Raw genomic sequence first — 27,932 nt, 5'->3', positions numbered from 1 at the left:
TTTCACAAACTGGAAATATTTCAAACGCAGGTGGCTGATTCTCCGCGTATTATTGAGCAATGCCGCTCCGCGTGATTTCACACAAAATTGCGAAATGAATTAATCAGCATGCCGCCGGTGCGCGCGACACCGAGCCGGCTCTACCATCATTAAAATCGTTCATATTAATTAGCTTTGGTTGGTTACGATCCAGCGAGAATTTAGTCACCGATTTTACACAAGTCCCACTGGAAAAACACTTGACGCTTTGCGACGCTACATAAATACTATTTATGCTGCCGGAAATAACGAAAATCTCCTTTAAATATCTCGCCGAGCAACACGAGTCGTTGCGCATAAAAACGCAGTTTAAAAAAATTTACAAAAATTCATCATTAATTCCTTCAGATAAGCGGTAAAAGCGTTTGATTTAGATGTTACGTAGGAACCTGCACCGATAAGGAAGTGCGTAATTCTCTGTATTGCGCGAAAAAGAACAGATTACGATCGACGGTCGAAGCAATTATCCGAAGAAAAATGTTTCCTTTAAAAAGTAACTCTTATCGCGTATTATGCACATAATGTAATTAAGCAGTTTTACGTAATTATTCACCACTCGCTTCAGTCTTTCATGTGAGCAGTAATTAAATTTAATAAAATCTATTATAAAATTAATTACTTTAATTTAACGTAAAAATAATTTTTGATATTTAATAATAATTAATAATTATATAAAAAGTTTTTTCAACAATAAAATTAAGTATAAAATACGACACATGTTACATTAATATAATTTTTTTTAATTCTATAATATAATTACGTAAATATAGTATGTTTCTTAACTCTCTCTCGTGAATACAAATGTTTCTTAAAAATTTTTCTAATATTTGGAAATCCATCAATAATTTCAAATTTTATTCATATTGTTCGGTAAGATATTTGTATACTTCTTTTCGTTTTTCGAATGTTGGTAGGAGTGCATCGTGCAGATGAACGATATGTAATTCGGACACAGAACTTACGTCGCGCACTCACACGCAGATATTGCGTCTTGCGATTGCAAAACGTTTGTTTAGCTGGCTGCACTTGCACGATAGAGCGCACAGGGCCTACATACTGCGTCATCGAGACGCGATTGGTACACGGACGGATATTTAAAAACACTTAATAATGAAAAAGTCGGAGGTAAAGTAACATATTTCGTACAGTAAAAGAATTATTTGACATTTCTCGAAACTCGCGTCTATAAACAGCGGTATTTCTTCTTTATAAATAGAATCTGGTGTCTTAAATGCGCATTGTGAAAGAAATACATTATTACTCTTTTCATTTAAATAAAATCTAATGATTGTATGCGTATCGACCGTATTAATGAACACGATCACGCTGGGACTAGATTAGGTTTAATTCCGAGTAATGACTAATTTGAGCGAAATACAGGGACGGCACCGGCCGCAGGGGGCGTGCCTCTGTAATTGCTAATTACTCTATTTAGTGGGATGTTGTGTAGCATTGCGGGATTAAGCGGTCGATGCTTCGAACGATCCAACCGTAGTCCGATCTATTGCGTGCTTGCGAGAACAAGAGGGAACACAGTGAATTGGCCTACCAATCATCTCATTACACGAGTCTGCCTGCTCTCGACTGTTCCGACAGACAACTCTAAACTCCGGCTTTCGCCTATCTATTCCAATTCCTTTTTAACGTGAGACCAGTTGCATCTGCATCCGACGCGTCAAGCTGTAAGCGAGAGAATAGACTATAAAGCTAATTCAGCTGCAAGATGGATCGTAATGTTAATTTGATAGCCTGCGAGTAGTGCGAACGTACGTGCAATCCAAATAGATAATTATGTTGAATATATCACAAATTGCGAATGACGCAAGATTTAACTTATTTTGATTTTGTGCAATTAGAAGCCATGTCTCGTTGCGTTTCATCACGTTACGTGAGCAACGCGAATTCTCCTCCATTGCGTTTGTCGTCCGATCGATTTATCGTTGCCGTCACGCTACAATGCGTGATCGAAAAAAAAAAATGCCACATCCGTCCGTGAGAGATCGAAAGCTTTTTTTTTTTTTGCTAACTCGGATGGAATGTAACAGAGGTCGGTTTCTGCAACAGCATACTTTTTCAAGAACACCGCTCGATCGTTTCATCATTTACATACGTCGATTCGCATACCTATGCTCGCGCAACGTCGCGCCGATTGTTAATCAATCGATTACACTTCTTCGAAATACCGAATCTCGCATCTTCCGTTGTTGTTGTCACGCTGCGCCGGCAACTCGCAATGGCACTTCACCGGTCGCAATGTCAATGTCTCCGCAGGATATCCTCGTTGTTTTGCGAGATCGAAGTACCGGCGTGATGGTACCATGCCGACTCTCTCTCTCTCTCTCTCTCTCTCTCTCTCTCTCTCTCTCTCTTGTTTCAACAATGAGGGCCCTCCGCACAACCTCCGCCCCTCTGGACGCGTCCTCCCCTCAGTCCCCCCCTCTCCCCCTCGCCTAACGTCGTCGTCGTCGTAGTTGTCGCGGTTGTCGGAGGGTCGGAGTTCATTGTGCCACAAGTGCATTCCGAGTGCCGGCGACGCCAATTGCTCGTTACAAACCTGAGACCAGTTGCGAATCGTTCTGTGAAAGGCGACAGTGACATTTCCCGGAGCGAGGGCTCGGCCCTTGCAATAGTCTCGAGTAGTAAAAACACCATAGAACCGTGCACAACTGTGTGCATTCGCGAAATGACACAACGTTTACGCGAAATAAAAGGTGGCCCGCAATTCACATTCGCTCGCAAGCTTCGAATTTCGCCGGAAGCGCATGGCACGAACGAAATTGTGTAAATAACGCCGGCAAATTTGAGTGTGCGAGCAATATGGCTTCGTATTTTATGTATTTTGACGCGAGGTTATTTTGCGCGAGGGGAAAAAAGTTTTTTTAAGCAATGAAAAACTAACTTTATTTCGATCTTAAGTGCCGCGCTGCACGTGTTAATTACGTGGTGAAATTAGAGTGGAAGTGATATAACGTTCAATTACGGAGTCGCACGAATTAAAGGTCAGCGGACGTGCGTTTACTCATATCGCAGTGAGTAGGAAGAAAACTTGTATTTTTGTCATGCATTAAATATAAATTTTTGTTATTTATGTACGTAATTTATCAAAACATCAACTACGTGAATTTTTAGTTAAAATTTTAGGATACGCGAACATTTAGTTTCTTCAAAATTCTGTTTTATTTTTTGTCGCTACACAAAATAGTAATAAAAATCCATTTGCACATTTTTCGTCAGAGAAAAACGCAATCAGGTTTTTTTTTTTCATACGTAGCTATACAACAGTATCAATCCGCATGACATGCCGACAAATCCATTCAAACTGCACGCCGAAATAACGATAATATGACGCGTATCCTTTTCCCTTTTACGAGACAACGAACGACCGGACGATTGCACAAACACGTTGCATCACTTTCTTCATCCTTCCGTCGTAAACTATTGCGAGAAAATTGGTTCTGCATTTTTTCCTACATCCGCCTAATTGGCACGATCGCATCGATTATAATTATATAAGCGCGCTCGTAAAAGTTCTCGGTGAAATGCATAATGTAAACCGAGGTAACATCGAAGTTAATTTACATCTAGAGTTTCATTGCTGGTTTACAGTCCCACATGAGACTCGGTGCATTCTTGGTGCGCGGGCACTTAATTGGTAATTGCAACTTGCGTAATTGCGTTTGACTTAGTGGTCAGAATTTCTTATCTTATATATTGCGTTTGGAAAAAATTTCAATTAACACTCGAAGATAAAACATAAAAAGCGATTTTTGAGGTCGCAAAAAAGTTGACGACCTTTAAAGTAATGTTAAGAAATAAATATCCTTGAAATTTATATATTTAATCGCCCCGTTTAAAAATATTAATGTCTTTTACGAGAGCCGCGGCATAAATCTGTCACGGACCCTTTTTATTTCGGCAATTCTGATATAAAGACACGCATAAAATGGCATAAAATATGAAAGCAATAAAAAGTTGGAAACGAATGTGTGAACTAGTTATCCCTCAGAGTTTATTGAATCAAGAAAGATTTCTTTTGTATTGAATATAATTATGTTTCAAATTAATGATAATATTTTCATAAAAAGAAACATCTAAAAAATCAAACACTGTTCGAGTATTCAGCTGTCTAAATTTTTACAAAGATAATAAATTTAGTTACACGTTGTGTGTCCTACTAATAGCTAACTTTCATGCATATATTACGAACAAAATTAGAAAATGTGTGTTTCAATCGAAAAACTTTCTTTCAAATTGCTGGAACTGGCTGTCGTAATAGTCCTAATTATGAAACAAAATTCTCACGCGAATAGAGCAGCTGGTGGACGCGTTTGAATGAACATGACATCTTGTCAACTTTTTATCCGCCTCGTGCCGAGCCATAACACTAGAAAAAGACTGTGTTATGTAGCACATGTGGAGATTTCAAACGCCCATCGTTGGTATGAATATAAAATAGATAATTGAATTAACATACCACAGCAGTTCTCATAAACAAGATTTTTATTTCCTCGCAACATTCGCACATTCGATCATTCGGTATAAAAATTGCGATTAAAATCGTTTCTAGATTTGCAATATCAAATATTCACGATGAACAATATGAACATCGGATATCAAATCATATACCAGATTTTCATAATGAGTAATATTAATGATAATATTATCATGAACCTGATTTGGTATTAAACAGATAACAATTATATAATTGGACTATCAAGCAAATTACCACGAAATTCGTTACTCGAAATATTCCCATTTATGCAAATATCGATTTCGGCCATTTAGCGCTTCATCTTTCATGCAATACCCCGCATTACTGTTATCGCGCTTTGACATTCACGTTTGACGTATATTCAATATTGAATGTCGCACTTGTACCGGGCGAAATTGAGCAATTTAAACCAGTTAAAATACTTCCTCTCAAAGAGGACATTATTTCGGAGGGACCATCTGTTCGAAGTACTTCCGACCACATCCGGTACAAATGTCTCAACAGTAATCATTGCAAATAATACCAGGAACTACTTTATTTAGATTATTATAATATATGACTTACATTATAGCATATTGTAAAATATACTGTCACATAAATCAATTATGCATCTCCGAAAGACATCAAGCTTTTAAATTATCGACACGATGAGATGTATTTTAATTAACAGTTTCTCTTTCGCCTGGCTAATGATACCTGAGAAGATGGAAGTGACACTTTTATATATACACGACCGACAGCGGCCAGGATATTTTCAATTCAAATTATTTTGAAGAAAATATATTTGAGAGATAAAGATCGGATGTCTTTTTCGTGCTAATAAAATCCTTGTCAGTGAGTATATTATAAAAGTGTTCCGAAATATTCATACTGATGTTTTCATCGAAACTAATCGGAGAATATATATTTTTAGATCCTTAATTTATTGAAATGAGTCTCTCGGAAGTCTCGTGGATCTTCTTCCTAATCGCGGCCTTTGAGATTGTGTGTTCCAACTCGTTGACCGGGGATCACGTGTGCTCAAGAGTAGAAAAGTTAGTGTTACTGCGAAGAATGATCGCATTAAAATTGCGATCGTTCGATGAGTGATAATTTCATTTTCAACAATATTGTACAATTTATGTCTTTAAGCGACCTTCACCCAGAAGCCTTGACAATGTAGCAAGTGTGCGTAATGCGCCACATATTATTATGCGCGCACCTTGTCATTGCGTTATGTCGCTGAACCCGATAAGGGTATCGCGGGACTAGCCGATAGCTAATTGATTGTACGTTGCAGTTATACAGTTACATCGTACGAGACTTACACCGAGCCGGTTGTGATCAACACGTTCACTTGGTGTCTGCAAATTCCACCGAGATGCCCAAAGACACGGACAGAGCAGCGACAACGATATCGTATAAAGGTAAGTCCTCGAGTTATCGCAAATTTCGTCGCGATGCACAGAAAAGCACTGTTGTTATTTGACAAAATAGAGAGCGATATATCTTAATATTAATTATATTATTTCTACATATAAATTAACGGTTTCAGATCATTTTTTCTTCAAGAAAGAAAGAAATTTAAAAACATTGAAAAAGCGTTCTTAATTCTCTTCTTTGTTTATTTTTTTTTTACAATTTTTTGATAACATATCTTTATAGAAATGTTCTAAAGGAATCATTATATAATTTATTAGTAATAGATACACTGTTATTCGCGTCGATAGAGCGCGGTTTCTCCGTCAGTCGTGCACGAGTTCGACGCGAATATCTACACAGACGATCTCGCTAATTTTATTGCCTATCCATCATCAGCGGATTCAGACGGTAGCGTTAACTCGTAAGTTTCGTAAGCTCTCGGCACGCTATGGAAAAGAGCCGTTTTCCCAGGCTACTCCAGGCTAAGAGATAGGAAAACACACCAATGTTGCACAACAAAGGATATTATCATAAGCGCGTAAAATTGATTCCGCGGATGGCTTCAGCGTGTAACAGGCGAGAAAGTATTGTTTCATCCAAAGATTTGTGTAATTAGATAAGGTGCTTATCCTCCTCGATCTGATTTACTGTTCAACGTTCATATTTCCATTAACAAAGGTACGAAGATGGTAAAGCAGCATCGTTACAAACGACAACAAAACTGAAAATTATTGAGGAAGGCGTACCGCTCGCGAGAGAATAGATCCGTAAATTATTCCGTCGGCGATTGCGTCGCGGAAAAAAGTTACATAAGGCCTCATTTCCACGCCTTGTTATGGAAAAGTGTCGTTTCCCAAGCAGCGCGAATGGAAAACGATCGGCCTACGTACACAGTGAGATACTTGGCGTGGCTTGGGCGCACCGACGCGGTGTACAACGCGGTCCCATATACACAACGCAATAAAACGACCTGCCTATTCTTCCGCTTTTGCCACCCGCTCGCCGTCCTTCTCTCGTGTCACGCACGTCCTTGTTCTCCGTCTTACCCGTCGCCGATTCGAGCTAATTGCCGGGGAAAGTCCGCGTTAACGGCGCAACAGCGTTGGATTAAGTAAATAAATAAAAAGAACATACACGCGCAAGTGTGTGCCGGAACGGGATCGAGAGGGAAACGACGAGTTGCGGCCGCAATTACGCCCTGTGTGAAATGCGGAATTGACGAATCGCGCCGAAAGAAGGTGCGACCTCTCCCCGTCGCGGGATTATGAAACAATCCAGAAGCGGGCCATTAACTGAAAAAGACTTCGCGCGACTTTGCACGGCATCCCGGCGCCTCGGGAAAGGAAATGCCGGAAGTCGACAATTTGCGAAGCGTTTAACTCGATGCATCTCGCAGACAGACGCTGTATCTTTGTATTTTCACGCGATAATAAGACAGCTTCTATGTAATGTATGCTTCGGTGAAGGAAAACAAAATTCTTCCGTGGAAAAAATGTTTTTTTTTTTTTTTTTTTCTTCCAAAGAGTACGCATTTAATCACGTAATAAATAAGAAAAGACAGATATATGGTATTTAAAAAAAAAATATCATTCGTTTGTGCGCACGCGTGATTGATTGTGTCGCGATTGATTGTACTCAATGGCCAAGTTTGTAATTTAACGAGAGAGATCGGCATCGGCTCCGATATCTCGCTTCAATTAAGCCACGAGGCGTGAACGTAATAAAGTCGACGAGAAATTTCGCGTTGACTTAAATCACCCGGGCGCCCGACAACATGCCGCACAAAAGTGAGCGCGACGTTTAACGATGACGAGACGTGACGTACGTGCAAACAGAGTTTCAGTAAACGACATAATTGATGTATTAAAAACACCATGTGTCATTAATCACGTGAATCGCGCTTATCGCGCATTTCAGGGAACGGCGTGTAATTTTACGACACAGGACAAAAATGTAATTTCATCGAGCTCAATTCTCAATGTTGAAAATCGCGCGTCACATCATTTGTCACATTAAATCTTCAACGGCGAAAAGATGTAATGCCGTCATTTTCCATAACATTGAAACATTTTTATCCGTGATACAGAAGAATGCAGGAGACAAAATAATTTCCAATTTTAGAAGAAGATTTCATGAATTATGCGTCACACATATGAATGCGGAATTCCTACATAAATTACACAGATAAATATATATAAATTCGGAGAGACTAAAATTTTCTTATGCAAAGCGCAGCCTCTTGAAATTTATTTAAATATGCAGAAATTTTGTTTATTTTAGCACGAACTTACTACCGGATTAGAATCGCAGTATTTAAGAGTTTCAGTTATATCGATTTCATTCTCGTAATTTAGCTTCAACTCAATAGAGCCGCCGAGTTATATGGGAGAAACTCACGCTTTCTCATAGAATTTCATGACAGCCGAACAAATCGCTCGTCCGCCAATTAGAATAATGAAGCCTCGGGGATCTCGGTCGACTTTAAAACTTGTGCGTGTTTTGCCCTGCTCGCAAATTTGCGAATCAAGAAATCAGCCGGAAGTGAAATGATCTCGCTCGTGTGGCGCGTTTCGTAATCGTCATACGTGTATTATATCAAAAGAAGAAGAATGATCAGTAAAAAATGGAAAATAGCATATCGTGCGAGGCATTCCCGCGCTGGGACGAGAACGCGCGCATACAAAATGCGCTGTGGGATGCACGTGAAACATTTGCGCGCAACTTTATTACGTGGACAATGAACTTATTTCATCTTATGAGCATCTTATGAGAAAAAAGGGAATTTCGCCATTACTGATAGTGTGCCATGTAGCCTATTATAATTAGTGCTCTTTTGAAAGTCTCTTTTCTCCTGAATTGGTAAAGAAAACACGCCTTTATAATATAAAATATATCTTTTATCAAAAAATAACTTGTTTCATATGTGTAAATAATTATTTTACTATACTTAATATGCTTCAATATGCTGAAACACTCAACGTAAAATTAAAAACAAATATATAAACGAACGACTACCGCGATACACTCAATAAACATGTCAAATATAATTAGTGAAATCACGAATAAATTATTGTATACAAAAGAGAAATCTCGTTTATTATATCATTGTCGAATTTTGTATTATACTTATTATTACATCGCATACCTATAAGACTTTTCGATTTAAAGTATAACCCGAAATAACATATGAAGTGCGATTATAAAACCGCACATTAGAATTAGGAAATCAGCTAGAGCTTGCTTAATCACTTCCGCTTTCACTCTCAAGAAACATCTGAGAACTTATTTGCATAACATTCGCGTAATCGGCAAGATGTACTGTAATTTCGAGTACAATTTGCCTCATATAATCGATGTATAACGCAAACGAAATTAACTGCTTATTATCCACTCTATCGACCTACTTAGGACTTCACAAAGCACCCATCTTGTTATCATCGTAATCTGTATACGGCGCAGCTATGATGCAAAAAGGTCATACGCAATAACTTTCAAAGGTTTATCAATATTTATCGAACGCGCAGATCTACTTATTGGATCGTGTATTCTTTATGATTTCACCTTGCCGCGCGATCGAAGGTTTCAGCTTATTAACATACTACGAAACGATCGCGCAAAGTGTTACACCGTCATCGCGCACCGACTATGTAAGGAGCGATGTAATTGATAACGCAATGCCTACGTAAGCGAACGAACGGGACTTAAGCGACGACGCGAATCCGAGCGTAGGTGCCGCGGTGCGAAAATACCGTTTTTCCGTCGCTTCGTTAATTATCGGGCATGCTTCGTTAATGAACGTAATAATGCGAGCCTTGTAACACAAAACTGTAGCATTATTGCGAAGGCGTTTGGGGCAATACCGTGAACGCGAAAGATCGCTCAAATTATTATTTTTTCCCTTTTCCTTTTACCGTCGCTGAAAAAAAAAAAAAACTGAACGGCCGCATCGCATGAGTTAGTGAAATTATTAGCCCGAAATGAGCTAAAATAATACGCAGCTAATTACCGATCGCAGAAAATTATGCGGAAAAATGTTAGTTGCAACAAAGTTGTAAAAAATTTCGAAGGAAAACGTGTAAAACTTATAAATAATACAAATAAGAATCGTCCGTGAGCAATCGAGAAAAAAATTGGTTAATTATCAATACGCTGTATACATTGATATGCATATTGTAATTCATTGATGCAATGTTGTTAGAAAAGCAGTTTTCGACAAAAAATGTTAGAATAATATAATAAGCGAGAATTGCTATACGACAAACCGAGGTCACTTGGCGTTTTCTACTTTGCTAGAAAACGTTGGAATTGCACAACTTTTGAGTAATAACGCATAAACATTAAACACTCATGGTCACTCGTGGACAAGACTTTTAAAACATGCGCGCTCTACATACCAAAACTAAATAAATTAAATCGGTAAATTTAAACCGGAATTACGCGTCAAGTTTTTGAAGATACGTTTCTTTTTAACGTTAATTTACGATTCTCAAAACACGTTCACCTGCAAAACGGATTATAAAATCAATAACAAGTAATAAAAATAATGAAATAATAATAAAACGTTATTACTTATAAATTATTTTAATATTTCTTTTCATCTAATTAAATATGTATTATATAATTCAATTATTACTCAAAATAGATATTTTATTATATAAAATTAAAGATGCTTAATTATATAACAAGAGATTATAATATACTTAATTCAATGTATTATCGGAATTATAGCATTACTCTAAAAATAAAATAAACGATTGTTGCATAATAATCAATGCACTTTTTTTTAATAGCGTAACGTTTTATTACGAAGTTCTATAACCCGCATGTCTCGCGAGAAGAGATATTATCAAATAAAATCGTGCAGATGCTGTCAAGACGACATTATCGGAAATCGCAAGATTTCTAAAAGTGATAAAGTCGATTAAAGTGCATATACAATACAGCCAATTGCATGATAAAAATCCAGTGCAATATATTGTAATCAATAACTATTTCTCTCTCTCTTTACAAAAGAGAGTATCTCGTTACGCAAGCGAGAGGTTTACTCAGCAAATTAATCACGTCAGTTACGGCGTTTAACGGGAACAAAAAAAAACTGACGCCAGTTTCCAGTGCATCTGGTAGCTTGCTGAAGATCAGTAATTTTAGATGATTTATGAAGGGATACGGAATATGTTCATCGCGATTAACCTTATAAGTGAAATTTTGTACATGTAGAAATTACCTGTCTGTTAAAGGTTAAACATTAAATTACAGTAAATAAAAATATATCTTGCAATTCGTATTTTTAACAAAAAATTGTTTGAATTTTAATAAAACTTTGAATTTTTTAAATCAAATTATTAGCTTAAAAAATTTAACTTCTGTTAAAGTTTAATTAGTTGGACTATATTTTTTTAAATTACCTTGTGGTTAATTATACTTATTAATTTTATATTGTATACATAATATTTATATTTATAAATATTTCAACATAAAGAATCATTCTTCTATATTTTTAAAAAATCTGTAAAAAAAGAGAACAATAGCTTTGTAACATCCTGTATATCAAGATAGTAAAACCTTCACAATGTATCGTAGTGAAAGCGAAAGAAAGCGTTCATATTTCACGACGACATGTACATCAATCAATTTGCATATGATTCAGTTTATATATCAAAGATATATCTTGTTTGCATCTAAAGGTATATGAAGTCATTATTATTTCGACGTGTCGAATGTTCGATTGAAAAAATGGAGCATAAAATCTACATAATAATACGCATTAAAGGTACGCTGCTCCTTTCGCAAACGAAACTTCCTCCGTAATTAAGTAAAAGGGGGGAATGTAACGTGATCGTTCGGCCTGTCGCAATGTATAAAGTAAAATTCGCGTAACTCGATCGCGTCTCAGTCTCTGCAGATGCGGTGAACAACGACGAAATGTAATAACGTTTGCGTAGAGAAGAAAAAGGGATTACTTGATTCACGCGTGACGCATAATTTATGGTCGTGGACATTAGTTTTCATATTTTGTTACATTAAAAAAATAGTGTTGTGTTTACTCTCGCTAGAGTTTCTGACACTCAATTTTCAATGTTAAGTTTCATAATGTATGCATATAAAATATTTAAAAAATAATAATTGTGTTAATTATTAGGAACTGTTATAATAAAAAGTAAATTTATAAAAGATATTAAAACGGTAAATATATGTATTATAAATATAATAAAATCTAAAATGTATAACAATCTTAAAAAAAGAACAAATATATATCTCTCACAATGAATAATTGAAACAAAATTAATTAATTGAACATTATCTATTTATGTTCGTACATATCATATTTCTATTTTTGTGTACTGTTTGTTCACATTGTATCGATTAATCTAATATTGCACAGAGGAACTCGTTACGCACGCACGTATGTCCTCATCTTGTTCCCTATGGTCGGTCCCCCTTCATCTCTCATCGCGTGCCCTCGCCGCATTCCACACCGGCGCGTTCTCACTTTTACTCTCACCAATGATCGGAATCTCATGCTTTAGAGAGTGAAATAACGATCATCTTATCTCCGGAATTATTTCTCAAACTGGAAACCGTCGGTGAAATCGTTCTTGAAACGAAAAATAACAAAACAAAATATATTGAAATATAATATTGCAGTAATTTATAAATATTATATTGAAATGTAATATATTATAATTAAATATGTTTTTGTTAATAATGTGGAAATATCAAACATTTAAATTGTTTAATTATTTATATAACAGTAACAACATTTAAAATAAAAAAATTATTAATAATTGCGATTGTTTCCTTAATTTGATTGTTGAAATTGAAAATTTTTTAATATGACAATATTTTGTACATTGAGATATAAATCTATAATATTTTTACGTCGCAAAATATATGTATTACAGACGGAAGAAAAATCAAAAACTGTACAGGAATGTTGCAAAGGATATAAAATGCTGATTCACGATAATGCGGATGCAAATGCGACGTGTTTACCATTTTGCGAAAAATGTCTGGCAGGCGTGTGTATCGCACCAAACGAATGCCAATGCAATCCCGGATATCATGGAAATGACTGTGCTCATGGTAAGTCAAAAAAAAAAAAAAAAATATTATCTTAGTTAATTTTCATAAAATTTTTAAATCAAAACTTTTGATAATATTTAAAACTATTTTATTAAATATTTATCTTTATTTATTGAAAAAAAACTTATAATTTTTAAAATATAATGATTAATGGGTTCGAGAGTCAATGCCAAATTGTTCTTTGCATTATAATTTTTATATTTACAAGTCAAATATATTTAAAAATTTCCATATTTTTTATTTATGAAAATCAATTTTTATATAAATATTAATGTTGAACTATCACATTCTCTGATATTGAAATAATAAATCCTAGAAAAATTAAAAAATAATAGAATATGTTTTAACTTGATCAAACTTAGAGTCAATTACTGTAAGTATACAACTACATAATATACGTTGTCTATTACTTATAATCATCCCTTTGAACATAAATATGAGAGCGATCCGAGAATTTTAAAAAATGCAACAAAGACATTTTAGAATGTCATTGAAATTCTTCAACTCATGATATTTCCATCGCTTATTTATCGAAGCAGATGTGATATTTTCAATGCTAATTAGGAGTTAATAAATCACGATGACATTTCAGAAAAAGATACATGTCAACCAAGGTCACAAATAGTTATAAATATGCATGCGAAGTCGTGTGAATTAAAGCTTCAGAAAACTTTGAAGGTCTGCATAATTAATAAACTTGCCTACGCGCCAATTTCGAAGCTATTCTTAATTTCGAAACAATTCAGTCCAAGAATGGCATTTAGAATACAAAAATAAAAATGATGCATCACTCGCCTATTGTGAAACGATTAAATCCGAAATGGGTGTAGCTGCGTAACGCAGCATGAAATTTCACGCTACATGAAACAGTTCGACCTTCCACAATCGCAAGAACGCACATATGAAATGGCTATTTCCAGTGGATAGTATTTCCACGAAAATCGTAACAATGAACAGGATCATTTTCGCATATTACATTTTACGCTCAAACTGGCGTTAACTTACGCATTATTGTGCAATAGCGTAATATTCACCGTTGCTTCGAAACAATGACGAAAAAATAAACAAAAAATTTAAAAAAGAATATTCACTTTTCCATTTTTAATTGTTGTTGATGAAATTTTTGCACTTTTTAATGTTCAGACAATTAATCTTGAACCAACTATTCGCAATATTTAAATTAAATTTCTCGAAATTATCTTCTTATCCTTTTTGCAGTCTTTTATGAGATTACGCATGATAAAATTATAAAACAATTTATCGTTATCAAACAAGTAGAAGTCGCAGGTTGCACGCAACTGTTGCGTCAACGTGATCGGGGAACGCTTCGAAAGTTGCGGAAGCCCGGAAGTTACGAAGCTGCTACTTTCCCGTGAACGTTCAAGAAGGTCGTGGGCGGCGAAGAGTCGATCAGATACAACATCCGACATCACATAACGCAATCGCGACGTCAGTCGCTTTATAAGAGACAATTATAGTGTACGATAATTATTCGCGCCTTTACAGATACATTTTGCAGATACAATCTACATTCATTTCGACAAATTTGCTTTCTCACGATTAAGAAATGTTTAATTGCCCGTATTTACATCGAGATTATATCACTTTTTCGACTTTAACTATCAATTACATCAGTTAGAATAAAATGTATTCACTCCGTAGGCCGAAATACACAAAAGTTTTTGGCTCACAATTATTCTGCGAGTAATCGCCTTTAAAAGATTGCGTAATACAGAACGCGACGCGTCGGGCATCGTATCTTTGAAATATTAAGGCATTTAATTCACATGTGACTTTTATTATGCAGAGTGCCCAACAGGACTCTGGGGTCTGCGATGTATGGAGGTATGCAGTTGCGGAGAAAGTGGCAATTGCGATCCTGTAAATGGCGCCTGTCGCTGCTCCGCGGGGCTGCAAGGACCTCAGTAAGCGTAAAATATCGCCGTGAACAAAATAACAAGCAGCTTAAGATAGCCGCATGTTAAATCGACAATGTGAAAATAAAATTTTTTTCCCGCAGGTGCAGGGAGCATTGCGCAATCGGCCGGTGGGGCCCAGACTGCGCAAACGAATGCACATGTCAAAGTCAGGATAATAACTGCGATGCCGTAACCGGAAGATGCACTGACAATGACGCCTCTTTAATCCAACAACAAACGCCGCTCGCCTATTTGCCAGGCTCCACTACCGAACCTGTGCAAACAGTCAGAATTGGTTATGCGGAAACCACAGCTACTGTACCGCGCGAGAGTACCGCACGCCAAACAGAAGGTGAAATAGTACATTTCAGTAGTATGAAATATTTGTGCAAGTTGTGCAACTGTTTGTTCAAAGATGTAGAAATGATTCTCCACGCTTTCGAACACCGGAGACAGTTTCATACGCGTGAAAAAAAATTTGCTAATTGCTTCGAGCTGGCATTAAACAACTCCTTTCGCGTTGGGAAAAGAGTAAATATTTTTCATTGCGCGTATCAGCAGCGCGCGGAACGTTTGTTTCTCACACTTTCAATGTTTTGTTTTGGTTTAATATAATCCAACAACTGATATATAAATAATCAATAATATCAAAAGATACAGAAATTCTGACATTTTACATTGACTTAATTTTGCGCGCAGATATAAATAACAGCTGGAACGAGACGACTTACATTCCTAAAACGACGAGTCCAGCGACGAACACAATCGCGATTCCTCCTCAAAGGGCAGCGATAAACGAAACGCGAGCAAGGGTTTCATCCACCACCGCCCGACCCGTAATTGTGGTAGTTTCCGTTCCCGAACACAGGAGGGACGAAAAGGACAGGCAAAAGTTCGCGACGAAGGACGCTCTCCTCAGACACGTTCAAAGCGACGAAAATATCGTGCCAAATATCGATTATGTAAAAACCGTTCATAAAGGTATTATTCTGAAACAAGATTCACAAGATATTTAGAGATGCATGAAAATATCCTCGCGTTAATCCGCAATCTCATCCGCCGGAATACAGCGACTAAAACGTTTTCCCACGCCAGACGATATTCAGACAACAACTTCGATCCCATTGGACATCGCTCTGATCGTCGTGGCTGCGATCGTCTCTCTCGGTCTGACCTCGCTCGCGGTGGTCATGATTCTCCACATGCGATCTAAGCTGTTCGACGCCGTTCGTCTTGCCGTCTACGACGATCAAGAGAAGACGAAGACTCAAGAACGTGAAAGCGCGAACGGCAAGAGGATGTCCACAGTGGTGAACACCAGTTTGCCTAGTAAGTCTCGAGGATTACGTTAATCTAATTTTCTCCTCCCGGTGTTGGATAGTTAGTGAAATCTGTGTCCTTGACCCGAATGCTTTTCAGCCACGTACCTCGATGACGGTCTTGACCGCCATAACCAGCGAAGCTAAAGTTTGATCGTATGATATCGAGCCCTTTGTACAATTGTTAATAGCTCTTTTACGTCAATGTACATATTTGGCTACGTCTGCTGATTTTTTTTTTTTTTTTTATTCTTTTACTTCAGCACCTCCGGTCTGCGTGAGTCCCGTATTCACCGTCAATGCAGAACCGGAGACAATATTCACGGTCGACGGCATCGAATCGCTGAATACTTACGCGAATGGCGCCGCTACGATTGGCCTACGAATTTCCGGCAATCTTCGTGGTAAGTTTTCGCTCTTTTTGTTAAATTTGCTGTAGATTCGAATATAATGACTAGTAAATAAAAATTAATAAAAGTAATTAATGAAAATATCCACAAATTGTGACAATCGAGATGATTTGCTTAATAAGAAATGAGAAATATTTCGCAAATATTTATTAAGTCGGCGATATTTTTAAAAATATTTCACTGCGAATTGCAGATCTGTTACAAGACGGCCATTACGATCGACCATCGGCGACTCTGATACGTTTGCAGACAAACTTCGACCATAACACGGAGCACTTGTACGACGAAATACCCTTGCAAATCACTCCACCGTCTAATCGCAAAGATCTGTGATGAAGAAACGTCTCTATTCATTATACTTGTAGTCAAATCTATCCGTAGTTAATAATGCAGTATTATCATAAAAACAAACGAAGCGTTTTCGCGCGAGACTGTTGTAAACAAATGATGAAAAGTCAATCCCGATAAAACATACGCGAAGACTGGTTTCTGACCTTACGCACGACTATCGAACGCGCAAGGCTGAACATGAACTATAATTGACTGGAATAAGTAGAAAACCAAGTCGTTTTAAACAGAGCACTGTCAGTGACCGACGGTAGAATTTAATCAGCGGAGCGTGCAACTTTCTGAATCGGCTATTTTGCAGTTTCGACGAGATGACGTCAAATCGAACGGGAATGCATCTGATTACGAATGCGCAATGTGGAAAGCGCGAAATAATAGAGTCCCGTGTAACAAGCGCACCGACTATCATTATCCGAATAGCACTAAACGCTTGGTACAGCTCCGACGCGGAGCTACCTGCTTACGAATAAATTGATGCGAAAATAAGCGTCTGACAAATCTAGCAATTTTATTTCGATATTGGAGTGGTTTACTCAATACGGATTACGTTTCGTAAATAAAAAAAAAATTTGTCGTTTACTTAGTCATTGTTTCAGCTACTACGAGCAATCTTTTCGCATTTACATCTTTTTGTATTTCGTTGAGTTACGGAATTACGAACTGAATTCGGCGTTTACCTGTGGAATAATATTCGCGTTTATAACATATTAACAATATTGTAATATCACAAATTGGCAATATTAATGTGATCTTTTTTAATTTGCGGTAATCATAAAAAGTAATATTTTTTTCAAACGTAAAAACATATTTTTGCGATAAATATATTCTGCGCTTCCGAATAAACAGTAATGATATGTATAAAAGCGATAATTTAATCATTGATACAAGTACGTCATCGCAAAAGGAAGTAAGCTTAATTTTTGTGCGCTGAAAATAAAACCAAAGAATTAAGATCGTATTTAAAATCGATGTAATATTATAGAAAAATATAATCTTAATATGTTAAGTGTGAGAAATTCTAGCGATAGGAATAATATTAAAAAATTATTTAAAATATGTATAAGTTCATTAAAATAAATTATAAGAAGATACAATATAATGCTTTATAATTATCTTATCATGTGTTACCAGCCTGTGAATAATCAGTTACTAAAAAAAGTATGATTAAAATGTAACTCCATAACTCATATATTTTTATAACTATAAATCACGGAATTGAATAATTAATATTAAACCACATTATCGTCGATTAATTAAAAATTTTCCACGACTGCTCCAATAATTTTGTGGAAGTAAGGAAAAACTTTCCATTCCTAAGTCACGCGATAATGTAATATATCTCTCTAAGTGCTAAATGTAACGCACTTCCATAATGCATAGTTGCATTTCGGAATACATACTTGTTTGCGGAATCGTTTTCAAGGAAATATTATTTTCAGTCAACTTTAACTTGTGGCAATAAACAAATGTCACATGCTTATCGCATTTAACATATTCTTGCATCGTCTCCTTATCACTCTTCATATTCACTCACGCATTCATACCCGAATGATATCAGCCGCATTTAAATAAATAACATAAGTGCATTACGCGATATCTAAATTAATAAACTGTACTCAAAAACACACGCCTTTCATATATGTACAATTTGGTGCAGTATTTATTCCAAAATTATCATTCGCATCTCTGTAATCATTATTTTTTTAAGTTTAGATATTTTTATCTTCCAATTAAAACATTGTATTCATCATTAAACCAAGTTATCTCTTACCTCCGGATAAACTCGTCGAGATAAAGAAGATAAATAAATATCTCTTGTTTTCATGCATGACATCATTCTTTCTTGAATGTTGCATTTCGTATGATAATGCAATGTGCATGCATCTTAAACGTAATTAAAAAGATTATTTTTTACAACTTGTAATAATTCTCATAGCTGATATGATAATAATTCTCTGTGCTTCTTATTTTTTTATAATACCGTTAAGCCGAAATTTTCCGTGCACTTTGAACGCATACGATCAATAATATATTTGACCCGATTAAATCCACGTCTGATGACTCAATTATAGTCTAGTTAATAGCGCTGACATAATCAGTAATTAGATAAAAGTGATAAAGAAATGGACACATGGATGTTTTTGCCCCATTTAAAGCTCTTTGACATATCAATATACGCATAACCGATAACTATTTCCATGAACGAATGTTGCGTAGTTTAATCAGGAGAATGACAACAAATTGACCCCTGCGACACTCTTATCGCCATGATGTGCGCTCTCTGACCAAAAATAAGCACTCAGTAGTAAATTCGCAACCGTTCATGAAACATGCAGAGATTACTGATCTGCCTGACCCTTTCTACGTGCCTGTGCATCAGCGTCTGGGCAACGGACGGTGTAAAGGGCGGACATCGGCCACGCTATCCTACAAGCGGAAGTCATGTCGGTACCAACACTTCGCAAAGCGGTCTTTGCTATAAAACGGTGCCGTAAGTAACAAAACGTTTAGTTTCGAGACGAAATATAATAACTCTGGCGATAATACAATGTATGACTATTTTTTGCTATATCTTTTTATATTTAATATAAATAAGAAATAAAAATAAATGTGAAATATCTGCCCTTATTTTAGATACAGCCATGTTTTAGCTTTGAACTCCAGCGGATCGCCGTACAATACCATTCCTCAACCGCCTGGAGGCAGCTCTGTACGTAATTGTTTCTTTGCGCCGCGAGTTTCTTCTGACAGTTTTTCTCTATTTTCCACGATTCTTGAGAGATGAGATTTTCAAGCGAAAGATTTCTCTTTGTGAATATCTACATTTTGAAAAAATATTTTTTTTAAACTCCACCTGGACTTTTTCAAAATCTCGTGGGCAGAAATAATTAACATAATGCAACATTAATTAAAAAATTAGATAGAAATAATTCGCATAATTTTTCATCAGCACAACGAGCATGGCTTGATCACCATCCTGGACTGTTGCGATGGCTACCAGCGCAACGTGACAAGCGGTCTGTGCGAGCCGCACTGCGATCTCGGCTGTTTCGGGGGTCGCTGCACAGGGCCGAACATTTGCAGCTGCCCGTCGGGATGGCGCGCCGAGGACGGCGTCTGCAAGCCCGTCTGCTCGTACCAGTGTCAGGAGAACGCCTATTGCTTCACGCCCGAGGTATGCGTGTGCAAATTGGGCTACGACGAAATCAACGGCCAGTGCAAGCCGATCTGCCCCGACGGATGCGGGAACGGCGAGTGCGTGGCGCCGCGCGTCTGCAGATGCAGATCCGGATACACTCTGAATGAATACAGGGAGTGCATACCCGCTTGCGAGGGCGGTTGCGCGCACGGTGAATGCAGCGGACCGGGTGTATGCACCTGTCACGAAGGGTAATTAACTGTTATATCCTACTTTCGAGTACCGCCACCAGCTTCGCAATATTCCCCGCGTCGACGGCATTCCGCGGAGCGATTAAACATCGTCTTTTACTTTTAATGTACTTTTATAACCTGTTTCGCAAAACTGGATATCTATACAGTATGCATAATTGATAAACCAGTATCAAACTGAATTCATCACACATGCTGAAAGTAATTATATAGCGTGTAAATCTATCCCGACACTTGAGACGCATAATTCGCAACTTTTATGCGGATATTTGCAAATAATATTATGCGCTTGAGGACAGATAGTAGACAGTCAGCATTGCGTATAATAAATTTACAAACATTACTCACGATTCTTATATATAAGCGAGTATTCTTTCTATCATACAGAATGTTTCGCAATTGCCGTTTTATTTCTCAACAATATTTTCTCCGCTAAATTATCTAACTTTCCAAGCCTCCTTAATTTTGTTACCAAGATACTCTCGTATCTAATTAAATATCACATAAAACACGCAAAAAAATGTGTCGTAAATATAATGACACGCGTAACCGTCAATTACGCTGTTTCGCAGATACATCAACCCTCCCGGCGATCGCGAGTCCTGCGTTCCTCACTGCCCGAGCGGCTGCAACGGCGGTGACTGCGTCTCGCCGAACGTTTGCAGATGCAGACCTGGTTTCACGCGCGATCACGCGAGAGGCTGCGCGCCGGATTGTCCAAGCGGTTGCGACGATGGCCAGTGCGTCGCGCCCGGTGTTTGTAGCTGCAGACCCGGGTACACGCGGGACCGTTACAGCGGCAGATGCGTCCCGACTGGCGTCCCGAGCTCGTCACAGTGCGGACACGGGCACATCGATCCCGACACCGGTAGGTGCATCCCGGCGCCGCGGCCCTCCATCCCGGGCTCATCGCAATGCGGACACGGATACACCGTCGATCCCGACACCGGCAGATGTATCCTGGCGCCGAGGCCTCCCTCCAACCCGGATGGAACAGGATGCGCGCACGGATACGCCTTGGATCCCGATACCGGTAGATGTGTCCGCGTGCCGACGATTCCGAGCTTCCCGTCGCAATCCAACGACTGCAGGTACGGCTGCGGGCCGAACGGCATCTGCGTCGGACCCAATCGCTGCACCTGCCAACCGGGATTCGCTATCGAACCGGACACCGGTAGATGCGTTTCAATAACGTCCCACAACGCGACGTCCTCGCAGTGCAGATACGGCTGCGGCCCGAACGGTCGGTGCATCGCACCGAACGTGTGCGCCTGCGAGCCCGGATTCCACGTCGATCCCGATACCGGAAGGTGCGTCCGACACGAGGGAGACGGCACGGACGCGAACTCGTGTCAGCATCCGTGTCTGAACGGCCAATGCACCGGGCCGAATCAGTGCACCTGCAATAGCGGATACACGTACGACGAGCATGACGTCACGCGCACCAAATGCGTGCCGGTGTGCGTGGGTGGATGCTTGAACGGCGTATGTACCTTACCGAATTATTGCATATGCAATCCCGGATATAGGAAGGCGCATGTCAAAGGTGGCCGGCCGAGGTGTGTCCCGCAGGAATAAATATTGTTGAATATTGAAAGCGTATTAATTCTTAGTTTGATAGATAATTAATACATTATCAAAAGTTGTATCTACAAATTGATAATAAATTATGAGAAAATTATCATATATCTTTTATGCAATATAGATAAATAACAATGTCTTTTGAAGAATGTGTCAAGCAATAAGTGTTACGTCCTGATTCGTAAAATATGGATGGATTGTGACACGCATGTCTCACAGGTCAGAATCGAAAGGATCGAACGGATATTTATCTCTGAAACGAGTCAACGACCAGAAAGGTCGATTTATTTCGTTTCCAATAACCCCGCTCGATGGTTCCTTTTTGATCCGAGATAGTAATCTTACTTACCACGGAAGGAACCCCGTGCAATCTTCAACAAAAGGAAATGACGGACGAGGGTGTTAAAAAAATAAACATTAAGAAACTACACATTCCGTTTATGCACTGTTAAACATGTGGAATCGATTCATTTACGTCATAAAACAATTACATATTTCTCGGCGGAATGTGTATTTCTCAAAAATATGACACACAGCTAAAGCATTGTGAATATTATAAATGAATATTTTAAATTCAACAAATTTTCGATATATTACACGATTTCATGCATATAATTTACGCAATTAGATGCAATGAACAAAAAGCGCGTTTTTTATTCAATGGAAAACTCTTGTAAACTTAATATTTTTGAACATTTCTTTCAAATGCGGAATAAATTAGTAACCGGCATAAAATAACAACGTAACAATTTTTATTAACAACTTATAACGTAAATGTTATTTAAATTGATGAAATACTTGTACATATAATAAATAGGAAATTTCTATACATTTTATTATTATTGCATGCCGGCAGTTAACATCCTGCCGGATTCTGATAATGAGCTACATCACGATAAAAATGAAAAGAGCCCTCAGTATAATGAGTGACGCGATTGTAACTGTCCACACGTTCGTCATTCGTCTCCTTAAAAACATAATTTAACATATTTAGCAATCATGAAGTTTTCTCATGTTATATTAATTCTTGCGGTTCTACGAAACGGGTTAATTATTGAAATTCTGGGAGATGTATACCGCATGAGAGGTATACCGACCTGGGACATAGGAAATTGTAGTATAATAGCCAGGTAAGATTGTCATGTTTCGCAAATCAGAATAGCAAATTGCTTATTAATTATACACAATATAATTGAAGCAAAATATAAACGAGCTAAAGTTGCGCACTGCTTGCAGTTTTTCACAATCCCGATTAGTTTCGTATTTAGAAACATATCAAGAACGAACATGGGGCTTTTATTATAGAACCAAGTTTCGAAGAAATTATAGAACCGAGGTAAGATTTTGACCCGCGCAACATAGCTGTTACGGAAAATAAAGATAATGTAATGAAGACATAAAATTCATACATAAAATATTTGACAAAATAAGTATCTCTTTCCTTTTTTTCTCAATACAATAATAATAATAATAATTTATTGTGCTAAGAATGTCGAGGTTGGATTTCCATTTCAACTGCATATTACGCAAGTCAATATGTCAAATTGATAAATGCAAAAAAAAGACTTTGGCGAATACAATTTCAACAAAATTCTGTACCTCATTTTTTAGAACTGTCAGATGATATTTATTTTACTAGAATCTCGACTTGAGATATAGTTTTGATGACACTAAAATTATGATGTTCAATTAAGTTTGAAGAAAACGATTATTTCAGTTTGCAAAATAAAATATACAAGGGAGAGTCAAAAAGTAACCTTAATATTTACAGTCCCTTTTTATTGCCATATTAAAATTATTTTCTGACTCTCCCTCGTATCAATATCTCACACTAGACCAGTTACTTATTATAAAAAACATTCCATATTTATATATTTTAAATATATGTATAGCTTCATCTTTTTACACACATATAAATATTGTTATTATATAAAGTCTAATTTTTGTTCTTAGTATCACACAGAATATCATGTAATACAGCATCGGTGCTGCATCGGATATGAAATGAATATCTCTGGTGACAAATGTGAGCCAATTTGTACGCCTCATTGTGGAAAGGGTAAATGTATCGAAATAAACAGATGCTTATGTGATATCGGCTACACTTTTCAAAGAAATATAGTTAGTGATTCAGCCTGTGTCCCTAAGTGTGATAACTCCTGCGTGCACGGCAAATGTACTGCACCCAATACTTGCACATGTGACAATGAGTACTCTTTGAGTACCGACGGATACACCTGTGACCCCATCTGTCATCCACCTTGCAGTGAAAATTCATATTGCTCTAAACCCGATAACTGTACTTGCAACAATGGCTACTTCTTAACAAGCACGAACGAGTGCGAACCAATTTGCAGCGAAGCTTGCGTCAATGGCATCTGTGTCGCTCCTGAAATCTGTAGCTGCTTCGAGGGTTACGCATTTCTTGGGAACTCAAAATACATCTGCGAGCCGGTCTGCGAGAAAGCTTGCCACAATGGGAAATGCACTGAACCTAGCGTATGCACATGCAACGAAGGATTCCGATTAATCGGCGACGAATGGCCGAAACACATCTGTACGCCTTACTGCGAAACTTCTTGCGAACCCTTTGGCAAATGCACTGCACCGAATGTCTGCACTTGTTACGAAGGATATCAGTTGGCTAATACGACGCAGACTGAGCAAAACGTTAATAATTGAGTCGATTTAATCTAGTAGATTCACAAGATTATTTTGAACGCTTTCATTGTTAGATGTTGTTGCACTTCAAACTACAATCTAATTATTATTCACCGTTGAAACTCTTATTTATTTTCATAAATTCCTAATGTAAGCTTTTTTGAGAGCCAGAAGTATGAATTTCGATAAAAATTAAATACAAAGTTTTGAATTCCTATTACTAAACTACAAATTTCTACTTTCTTCAACAATTGCTGGCTTTTAATGAAATCATATTAATAAATATTTATGATAGTAAATTGTAGCAATATACATGATAATACTTGCAGTAATATTTTTAAAAATGTCATATATTATATTATATATTTATATTAATTATACGCAGTTATAAAAAAATATTAATTTTCAGAGTATGAAAGATTTTGCTGATAACTCGGTGTGCAAACCAATTTGCCTGACAGCATGTGTGAATGCATTCTGCAGCGCTCCCAATACGTGCACTTGCAACGACAATTATGATCAGTCAGATAACGATCCTACCGTTTGCGAACCGATTTGTAGCCATAATTGCGTCAACAGCTTCTGTAGTGCACCCGAAACTTGTACATGTAATAAGGGCTACAAACATTCCAGTTCCAACAACATATGCGACCCATTTTGCAAAACTGATTGCATCAACGGGCATTGCAGCGCGCCAGACAAATGCACTTGTAATTTCGGCTATCGACCAACTGATGGCAACTACACGAACATCTGCGAGCCCATTTGTAATCCGAGTTGCAAAAACGGTATCTGTGTCCAGCCCGACGTGTGCAATTGCGACCTGGGCTATCGTCAATCGACACACTTTACAAACGTGTGCGATCCTGTTTGTCACTCAGCTTGCGAAACAAACGGAATCTGCGAGGCACCCGATTTGTGCGTTTGCAAGAATGGGTATCGTATGGTATATTACGACGAGGAAAACATTCCGTTTCAATGCGAGCCAATCTGCAGTGTCGAATGTGGCAATGGCACATGCACGGCGCCAGATATCTGTACGTGCTCCGACGGTTATCAAAACGCAAAAACGGGCACATGCGAGCCGATCTGTTCAATATGCGACAATGGCACGTGCGTTGCACCGGAAGTTTGCGAATGCAATGACGGGTTTTCCCTTGAAGATATGAATGTTAAAATCTGGGAATATCAATCCGCTTCCGAGAATAAACCGCAAAACGGAAGCAGATGCTTGCCGTATTGCGAAAGTTGCGATAACGGCGATTGCGTGGCACCCAACGAGTGCCGATGTAACGCTGGTTTTGTGCAAATAGAAGGTGCCTGCGTGCACGCGTGTCAAGGTGGTTGCGGCAGCCACGGCGAGTGCATTGATAAACTTATGGCGTGCGAATGCAATTACGGATGGTCCGGACTGCATTGCGATCAACCAACTTTATGTGTTTTAACATTGAGTGACGACGGAAATCGCACAGAGCCGTAAGTATATATATAAACATACAGTATTTTATAAATTAAAAAAAAAAATATAAATAATAATAACTATAACAATGTAAGAAAGTAACAAGATATATTCACGCATTAGCGTGTAATAAAATAGTTAAATAAATGTGTCATTAAGAGGTGATTATTGTGATAAATAAAGATCTCTCAACAAGCAGAACGCTGGAAAAGAGCTTTGATATCACAATAATATAAAAAATAAATCTATGAGTCAACCGTGAATCATTTATTCTTTTCAGATTAACAATCATTGAGGAACAGAATGCTACGATTGAGTATGTTCTAATAAATAATCCAACATGTTCTGAATGTATCAATGAAATAAACAACGAAACTGCGTGCTTTAAAATATACATCAACAGCACGGAGGATGAAACACAAATTGGTTGTTTAATGGATAGAGGTTTGTTAAACAAATTCACGTAAGATATATTTTTGTATTTAAAAGTCAAAAAATATGTCTATATATATATATATATATATATATATAGAAATTTATTTTTCTGATTATAATGATATAAATCATTAAAAGTGATTAAATTGAAATCAATAATTTTATATTTGCGTCTTTCTTATCGTAAATACATTTACATATCCGCAGTTAGCTATAAAATTACCCCTTAGCAATTCTTTCAGCTTAAAATTTTTTAATAATTTTGTAGAACAATGATTCTGTATAGATTGTTCAATAATGTGTGCCTTATCATCAACATTGAAGCCTTTGCCAACATTCCCAAGAAAAATAATAAAAACTTATCACTTCCTTACAGTAAAATGCCTCGCATTAAGAAGTCAATATAAATTTAAGTGGAAAAAAATTCTCAAAGTAAGTGGAATCATAGGTGGTCCTATAATATTGCTGTCATGTTGTATGGCAATAGCAACATATGTGATACTACGAAAACGTCAAAATAGAGAGATAAATTTAGGTATCGTATTATAAAATACTATTATATATGTTATCTAATAATATTTGATTGTAAAAATATTTTCGAAATTACAAATATTTTTAATTGTACATCTAAAATCCAAGAAGAACAAAGTATAAGTTACAAAAATAATTCTTAAAAAGAGAATGAGTGCTTAAACAATAATCGTTAACTAAAAATATATAAGATTAGATTTAAATAAATTAACATGCATAAAAAATTTATATACTTCTTAAATTATCTTCTTACAATAAATAGAGATTTCCTGTTATTGTGTTTATAAGTAACTTAAACTTTTGTCCAAATATTCTGAGAAAATCACACAAAACTTTAAATGTATATAAATAAAAAATCAATTAATGAATTCTTTTCATTAACAGGTAATGCACAGACAGAGCACAGACATGGCGCATCAATGCAAGAACTAATTGAACAGAGTGAAAGTAATTCTTAATATAAAAATTACCATAAAATTTTAATACATAATTTTCAAACTTTGTGCAATAATAATAATAATGGATTTAAAGAAAAAAATATAATTAGAGTCATTAACTTTATTATACAATTGTTAATTAAAATTAACAAATGTATATTTATTCTGATATCTACAATAAATAATAACTATAATACAATATTTTAATGCCCAGAATTTCTGTTCCTTTTTTACATGCTCGAAAAGTCTGAATGTATAATCATGTATCTTTTACGCAATATAAACAAATAATAATAATAATTAAAGATTGTATCAAACGATAAGTGTTACGTTTTGATACATAAAATATGAATGGATTGTAACACGCATGTCTCACGGTGATTATCGAAAGGATTGACGCTGTAACTCTGAACAGTTTGTTTAATTC

General features: G+C 36.9%; 2 protein-coding genes across 3 annotated transcripts; both read left to right on the top strand.

The window, feature by feature from the left end:
- The first annotated feature begins 1,701 nt into the window (after nt 1-1,701).
- On the top strand, nt 1,702-18,110 carry LOC105675625 (uncharacterized). 2 transcript variants are annotated; one of them, XM_012372908.2, is made up of 11 exons: nt 1,702-1,805; nt 5,202-5,365; nt 5,445-5,565; nt 5,811-5,937; nt 12,835-13,015; nt 14,823-14,940; nt 15,036-15,286; nt 15,634-15,915; nt 16,030-16,263; nt 16,517-16,657; nt 16,857-18,110. In XM_012372908.2, exons 3-11 carry the CDS (start codon nt 5,462-5,464, stop codon nt 16,994-16,996), a joined length of 1,578 nt encoding a protein of 525 aa, XP_012228331.1. In that variant the 5' UTR covers nt 1,702-1,805; nt 5,202-5,365; nt 5,445-5,461; the 3' UTR covers nt 16,997-18,110. The 2 variants fall into 2 exon arrangements, with proteins under 2 accessions (XP_012228331.1, XP_012228330.1); XM_012372907.2 differs by lacking the exon at nt 1,702-1,805 and adding an exon at nt 2,536-3,068.
- Nucleotides 18,111-19,294: 1,184 nt separating this feature from the next.
- On the top strand, nt 19,295-27,706 carry LOC105675281 (fibrillin-1). Its single transcript, XM_012372282.2, has 11 exons — nt 19,295-19,502; nt 19,646-19,721; nt 19,962-20,401; nt 20,974-21,976; nt 22,955-23,112; nt 23,219-23,318; nt 23,936-24,652; nt 25,053-26,119; nt 26,383-26,546; nt 26,914-27,072; nt 27,453-27,706. The coding sequence occupies exons 1-11, from the start codon at nt 19,342-19,344 to the stop codon at nt 27,524-27,526; spliced, it is 4,119 nt and encodes a 1,372-aa protein (XP_012227705.2). The 5' UTR covers nt 19,295-19,341; the 3' UTR covers nt 27,527-27,706.
- The last annotated feature ends 226 nt before the right edge of the window (nt 27,707-27,932 follow it).

Source organism: Linepithema humile, chromosome 5 (assembly GCF_040581485.1).
Source record: "Linepithema humile isolate Giens D197 chromosome 5, Lhum_UNIL_v1.0, whole genome shotgun sequence".
Classification (NCBI taxonomy): Eukaryota; Metazoa; Arthropoda; class Insecta; order Hymenoptera; family Formicidae; genus Linepithema; species Linepithema humile.
Note: the sequence above shows the minus strand (reverse complement) of the source record. Positions and strands in the feature narration are given on the sequence as shown.